This window comes from Poecilia latipinna, unplaced genomic scaffold, assembly GCF_001443285.1.
Source record: "Poecilia latipinna isolate Pla-1442-1.1 unplaced genomic scaffold, P_latipinna-1.0 Scaffold1650, whole genome shotgun sequence".
NCBI classification, from domain to species: Eukaryota; Metazoa; Chordata; class Actinopteri; order Cyprinodontiformes; family Poeciliidae; genus Poecilia; species Poecilia latipinna.
Window position 1 is genome coordinate 106,338 of NW_015114266.1, and position 7,432 is coordinate 113,769.

Consider the following 7,432-nt stretch of genomic DNA (forward strand, 5'->3'; position numbering starts at 1 on the left):
ACCAGGTCCAGTGTGTGTCCATGAGTGTGTGTTGCTTGTTTGACATGTTGTGTTAAACCAAAACTCTCTAATATATTAAACAGCTTTTTTGCCCCTCGCTCTTGGGGGTTGTCAACATGAATGTTGAAATCACCGACAGTTATCAAACAATTGTAATCAATGCATATGAGAGATAGAAGCTCATTGAAGTCCATAAAGAAATTTTCCATATATGTTGGAGTTTTGTATAAAGTTAGGGTCAAAGTTCGTTTGTGACCTTTAACCTCAATTCCAAGATACTCAAGAGGTGAAATGACCTGTTGAATGATTGATTAATGATTAATTGGTAAATGGCCATTTTCTCAAAAATCTTAATTTTTCTTGCATCAAGGACGTTATCTGTCTTTCCATAACATAAAGGGCAACATTTTTCATAATTTGCTGAATTAAATACCCCCACCATTTAATTTTGACATTATTTTGTCAGCAATATTAATTTGTTTCTTCAATTGGTTTTCTCACATTAAACTTTGATATATTTATGAAATATAACAAAACAGGTTGCTGAATAAAAAAATAAAAACTGAAAAGAATAAAACATGAAAAACATAATCCCCCATGAACAGAGCAATATGCATTCAGAAGTAACGACAGCCCTTGACAAAATGTAATGTTTCAATTGTTGGCTGTGTGGTTTATGACTTTATATTTTTGTGTTTTTATTATTTAATGCATTTGAAATGCCTTTTTACAGAATGGTGTAATACAAATAAAATTTGATGGATTGTTTGATTGAAATACTGTCTGTGGTTGCTCTTGAAGGAAAGTTTAATCTTTGCTTCATGAACAGCCCTCAAAATCAACCGTACTTATTGGCATAATGGGTTTTTTTCCCCCTTCATGTTACAATTTTTCTGTTATACTCCCCTGTCCTCTGCTTTTCTGTCATCACATTCTCAACTTCATAGCAAATCAGTACATTTTGAAGTTGGCGCTGCTTCGTTATGCAGCTCAGCTGAATTAGCACTATTAAGGTGAAACCTAAGGAACCGTTTAAGTGTTTGTATTTCAAAAGGAGCCACAGAAAGTGCACTTTGCATCTCAAACCGGACTCTTTTTAGCCTGTTTCTCTTTCCTGTCCTGGTATGACTGCACCATTGTTATTTCTATGGACCACTTGCATAGTACATCCGGAAATTTTGCGAATGTGCACAACGCTGGGAGGAAAAAAGACAATTCTTTTTCATGCCATCTCAAGCTGCAATGCTGTTGTAAAACAATTCAGTTAACTAAATCAAGTTAAGATATATACTTATGGAGATGTAATGAATTTAGTGCTATTCGAATAGTGAAAAATAATGCAGAAAAATGGTTGAAGAACAACTCAAAACCACTTGTTTCTTGTTCTCCGTGTCAACTGTGCTACACACAGACTCGTTGCCATAGCAACTGACAATCACAGAGAATGTGTGCGCATCTTGACTTGCAGCAAGGGCCAGTGTTGTGACAATCTGTGCTGCCTCATCAGATTTCCAACCATAGCACATCTAGATAGCTATGTCTATTGGTCGGTGCTACCCTTAGAAAATCGCTACTGTCATGTTTACATACAAAAGACCTTAGCAGTTAGTGTCAGTTTTAAATATAATAATCAAATTGTTCTTTAAGTGGTGTGTTTTAAGTGGCACTCAGCAGATATAAGTAGCATTTGAGAAAAATATGTGAATGACAAAAACTTTTCTAAAAGCACTTGAATCCCTGTTTAAAAATACCTGTTCATGTAAATGCACTAAAACCCTTCATGAGAATAGTGTGCCTAGTTTTAATATGTAAAGCTAGTACATTTAGATGCACTATAACCCCAATTACCCCCAAATGTGTATTTTAGAATTCCACCTTTATAAAATACACAATAGCATGTGTATTTTATGCACATGATGATACCAACATTCCATCAAAATATCCTACCTGGTAGGTGGGTAGCACATTTTGCTACACCAGATTCCTTCATTTGAATGTCGTTACAAAATATAGAGGTAGCACATGTTGATGCACTAAAACTCCTTCATCAGAACATCCTAGTACCAGGTATATCGGTAGAGGATCTTGATGCACCAAAGCCTTCATAAATATATTCTACCTGTTTCACATTAGTAGACAGCACATGTTTATCTACTAAATTCACTGATCAGAAAATCCTACCTCTATGTACATGGTGATGTGCTAAATTATTAAATCGGAATATCTTACCTGTTACCCATAACATTTTGTGTGGGTAGCGCATATTGGTGTATTAAGGCATAGCATCAGAATATCCTACCGTTTTAAAAATGTTTAAAATACAAAGGTAGCGCATAGTCATTACACTGTAATATATTTCTAACTGTAAGTGTTTGTAAGAATGAAACAAGTAAAAGAAAAAAAAGTATGTTACAGGAAAACTACTCTATGTACCTTTACCAAAAGGTTTCTCAAGTAAATGTAACCAGTACAACTCACTTTTGAACAAAGATATCAATACTAGTAACCTATTTTTGTTAACAAGCTTAATGTGATATATTGCCATTGGCTAAACATCATTTGTCTAAAATGTACTGCATTCAAAATCATTACTCAACTCACTCGGTTAGCTTGGGGGGAAAAACTGCACAGCAGCATCATGTCTCCACCAGCATGTATCCATTGCTGCCGCACAAATGTAAAACTGGCATCTTAGTGCTCATGTTGTTTTTAAACGCGGGTCGGAAAAACGCGTCTTGACATGTTGACAATTGAATTACCAGTTGTAAAAGCTGAAAAAAGTGTGGGAGGTAGAGGGCACGGATATGGGAAGTGCGGGAGCCCCTACTATATCAAATTGAGATAGTAATAATGGAAAATTGGCCACTCTGAGGTAAAAATGAAAAAAAAAAAAAAAGCTTCCAGTCCAGGGCGAGCATGACTGATTCTGTGGGCGGGCAAAGGCCCCTACCCATGCCACCTGGCCAGTCCAGTTATTTAAATGAGGTGTGGCAGCAAGGAGACACCCTAAACATGCAGGATGGAGGGAGGGGCTTGAGGACTAGGATTGGGGACCACTGGCCTAAAGTTTTGATCTGCATTTCTTTAGGATGCAGGTCAATGCTCTCAGAGCCTAGTTAAAGCTAAAATCTGTATCTTTAATTTTTCTGTTGATATGTAGGAACCATTTTTGCTTAAATTTCTGCTCTTTTTAGGAGATTTGAATGTTTTCAGTTATATTGGTAACATGACAGTGGAGGGATGTGAATATGTTTTAATGATGCTGCTGTAAGATCTGCCAGAAAATACCAGTGACTGTTCTTGAGAAGAGAGAAACTAGAGTTTGTTGTTTTGTTCAAATATCAATGTGTAAGTTTTTTCTTCTTTTATTAAAGAAGACACCCATGGTTTTTGTCTCATAAATTGGCATTAAATTCCTTTCCCCTATCTGTAAATAGGGCCCAGCAATCATGATGGCTTACCTGCTGATCTCAGGCCTGTTCCTGACCAGACTGAGGAGGCCCATAGGGAAGATGACAGTGACTGAGCAGCGCTATGAGGGAGAGTACCGCTATGTGAACTCACGCCTTATCACTAACAGGTGAGCACACCTACTGGAATCCGATCAACGTGTGAAAACTGCACAAGAAATGTATGGGTGAATTACACTTAATCTCCATTGATGTTTCCTATTTAGTGAGGAGATTGCCTTCTACAATGGAAACTTGAGGGAAAAGCAGACAATTCATTCAACATTCAAGAAACTTGTAAGTGATATCTTAACAATTCAGTTCAGTGTATTTATAGTTTCCATTCGCAACACCTCACCTCAAGGCAATTTACAAGACAAACAGATCCAATTTATGCTCTTGAGTAATAATCTGATCAATCCAAAAACAGATTCAGTTACATACATTATTATTTAATCTTAGTAATAATGACATGCATTCAAATTCTGTTTCAATACCCAAAAAGGGTTGGTCTTCTAATGATTAAAAACATTACAAGACCAAATCTTAGCATTGAGATAGGAACGACTTCTTTAGCATTTTAAAACTTTCAGCAGAGGCAGAACCCTGCTCAGTGTGAAGAGCCACCTGCCAGGACTGACTGGGCATTTGAGAAATTAGAACAGACACACAAAAAGCACAGCAGCACTGACCCTGGAGTATTTTCTATGTTAAAAGTTAATGGCAGTAGTATTTGCTTCATCTAGGAGAGAAAGACAGTTAAGCAGTTAAGATCTGAGCATATAGTAATATTATTTACATTCTGATCCCAGTAGCTGTACCTCATTATTATTCAGTCCATTGAAAATATTTGTATTAAAAGAAAAAAAAATGTAATGATCTAATGTAATAATTGAATAGTTATAACATTATATATAAGCTACAGTGGCATTGCAATATTCCTTTGTATACACAGCAGCTGTCTGTACATATATATGTTAGATAACAAGAAATGACAAAGTGGTATGTTTCAAATAATGTTTAATGTTGATGAAAACTAATGAAAACCCCAAGTTCAGTATCAGAAAATTAGAATATTACTTAAGACCAATACAAAAAAAGGATTTTTAGAAATGTTGGCCAGCTGAAAAGTATGAGCATGTACAGCACTCAGTACTTAGTTGGGGCTCCTTTTGCCCAGTATACTTCATTCTAAAACGCAATACCTATTCTACTTATATTAGATTTGTGTGTTTTACTTAAGTCTCACTAAACTGTTTATTCAACTCAAGTAATGTCAGTAATGTACATGTTTGGCCTGAGAAAGTTTCCAGACTAAGTTATTTTTAGTAAAATGGATTTGAATATTTTTGTTACTGGAGCAAATGCTTCAGCTCAGTAGTGTGCATGCTGAGTTGAAGGGAAGTGCGGGAAGCTTCTAGAACGTTTGTGGACTTAAACATTGGAAGAAGCAGATCTTCTCTAACGGTGAGTTATTTGTCTTCAGTATATTTTCATGTGTTATGTATGCCTTTACTACTCACATATATGGCTACAGGTTGATTTTTCTTATAAAAGATGATGCATCAAACTCTTTGCAGGCTAATATGCTAATGTTAGCATGGGCTCATGGGTCCAACATTAACTAAAACTGCCATGCCTTTTAGTTTTTAATGTTTTTGTCCATGATAAGAGATCTGACTAATAATTACCTGCCTTTCAACTGCATCCCTTCAGCATGTTTTTAAGTATAAACTCAGCCTGCTAATGTTCATTTAGAATTAATTTCCCTCAGCCATGTGGAGATGGAGGTCCGGAAGTGGATTTCTCTGGTTCAAAACAAAGCAAAATTGATCACAATTAGTACGCTAATGCCTTAAATAGGCCGAAACAGACAAGGCATCTCGAAAAAATACATGTATATTTAGGATATGATCGGTATTTATGATTTATGCTGGGTGAGTAGTGAGTTGTGCTACTTTCAGTAATTAATCTATTATAACGATGTTATCACTAACAAAATATTAACCCATGTTATTTCTACGAGCTTGGATCTCCTGGTAAATAACTTATTTAGCTTCTATAAACCCAAATTCATGCTGGAGTTGTTGTGGGACGCTGGTTTCAGGTCCAATGTAGATCAACCATTCACTCCGATCTACAGAAAGCCTGTGTTTGTGACTGGCCACAAATATAGTTCGTGGCCAGACACGAAGCATGTGGGGGAATAGTCACAGCTCACTGTGACTGCATGGCTGGGTAAATTATATTTAATTTATTTAGCTTTCTTCTTCTTCTTCTTCTTCTTCTATTTTTAGCATGAAAGTCCCACTGAATAAACATTATATTTTCTGTCTGTGACTCGGCACTGAGCTAACTGCTAACAACATTAACACTCTGGGGACTACCAAGTTAGGGCGTAAAAATAATATATCTTACCTTTAGGCCTGTCACGATAACAAATTTTGCTGGACGATTAATTGTCTAAAAAATTATTGTGATAAACGATAATATTGTTTGAAGACCTTTTGACACTGATTTAATGGAAATGACTAATAATTCATGCGATTTCCTGCCATAGATAGATGCACTTTATTTTCAAAAGAACACATAACACTGGAACTGATAAACTAATTAATTGATTTATCGTTTATTGCAACAGGCCTACTTACCTTACATATGAATGCTTGTCTTTCTAAATAACTGTCCAATAAAATATCTGAAAATACAATTAAAATGATGTGATCGTTACCTGTTAGAAAGTGGTCGCTGCAAACTCTGGCATTGTTAGGTGTTTTCACACCACCTATTTTTAGCTGTAGATTGTCGATCCACTTTCTTCCTCTTTTTTCAGTTAATTTTTTAAAATTAACTCCCTTGTGACCAAATACCTTCGAAACATGAAAATAAGGTTTATCTTTCTCTCTATTAGAACGGTTTGAACAACCGTAAATGACACAGATTTTAGGCATTTTGATGCTAGATCAACAAAAGAAATGGGCTGGATTTACTTCCTGCCCTCCATCTGCATTGGGTGACGTCGGTGCTACATCCTCTGAAACCCAGCAATATGTGCCCTCTGTCCACAGCACAACTGATTAATCATTACAATGGTTTAATCAGTTGCTAATGTATAGTAATGTGTTTTTCCGAGGCACCTTTAAATGCAACATTACTGTTAAGATGCTCGCACCAGCGGGTTTGCTACGGAGACATGTTGCTGTCCAGAGGTGGACACTTGTGTTAGAATCATGGCACATAATCATTAAAAGGCAAAAACCTTTACACAGTTTTTTTTCTAAACCGAGTAAGTAGAGTAATGCTGTAGGATGCAGACAATGTTAGTTACTTAATGACAACATGCCACGTTAAGCTAGTTAAGAATAGGCTACTAATTTGTGTTGATGGTATTTGGGTGACTAAACACAACTAAACACAGTTAGTTGTTGAAATAATGATTGAGCATCAGTCTATGACATTAATATAATAATCAGCTGATAGCAGGTTGGGAAATTGCCATTGTTCCTTAAACTATACAACCATCAAAATTATAATCAGTCGGTCAGACAACAAATAAAGTGTTACCTTATTTTATGCCACTTATTGTGACCAAATGTGATTCAGTTTCTTCAGAATAAGCTTGTGCTTACTTTTATTGTTCTCCCTACTTCTAGACCAATGATGTTGCCATGAGGACGGCTACACTGGGATGTCTTTGTTTCCCTCGAGGAAAGAGTTCTACAATGTATCTTGTATGCATTGCTATTCTGTTTGTCATGGGTTGTACACAAGAAAATCAAAACTTTCTCCGCATTCTGTTTTTTTTAATTTGTACTTTTCTTATTATCCACAGGCTTCAGATGCCATGGCAGACTTTATCCAGGTTCCTGTGGGGTTATTGACTGTTATGTTATGCTAAGTACATTATTTTGTTAAAATAAAACATTGAATCTTATGAACTTAAAATCTTTTTTGTGATTACTTAATTTATTTAAGGCAATCGG

At 35.9% G+C, this 7,432-nt stretch overlaps 1 protein-coding gene and 1 long non-coding RNA gene across 2 annotated transcripts in view; one reads left to right on the top strand and one right to left on the bottom strand.

Annotated features, from left to right (window-relative positions):
* Positions 1–7,432, top strand: part of LOC106964279 (ATP-binding cassette sub-family D member 3) — a 55,943-nt gene that overhangs the window by 23,926 nt on the left and 24,585 nt on the right. Inside the window, exons 9-10 of the mRNA XM_015059691.1 lie at positions 3,438–3,580; positions 3,677–3,746. Of these exons, the coding sequence (XP_014915177.1) occupies positions 3,438–3,580; positions 3,677–3,746 (213 nt within the window). The remainder of the gene's footprint in view (positions 1–3,437; positions 3,581–3,676; positions 3,747–7,432) is intronic.
* On the bottom strand, positions 5,740–7,403 carry LOC106964280 (uncharacterized). Its single transcript, XR_001428369.1, has 2 exons — positions 6,101–7,403; positions 5,740–5,867 (listed from the first exon to the last, which is right to left on the bottom strand). It is a non-coding gene; the product is annotated as an uncharacterized LOC106964280 (long non-coding RNA).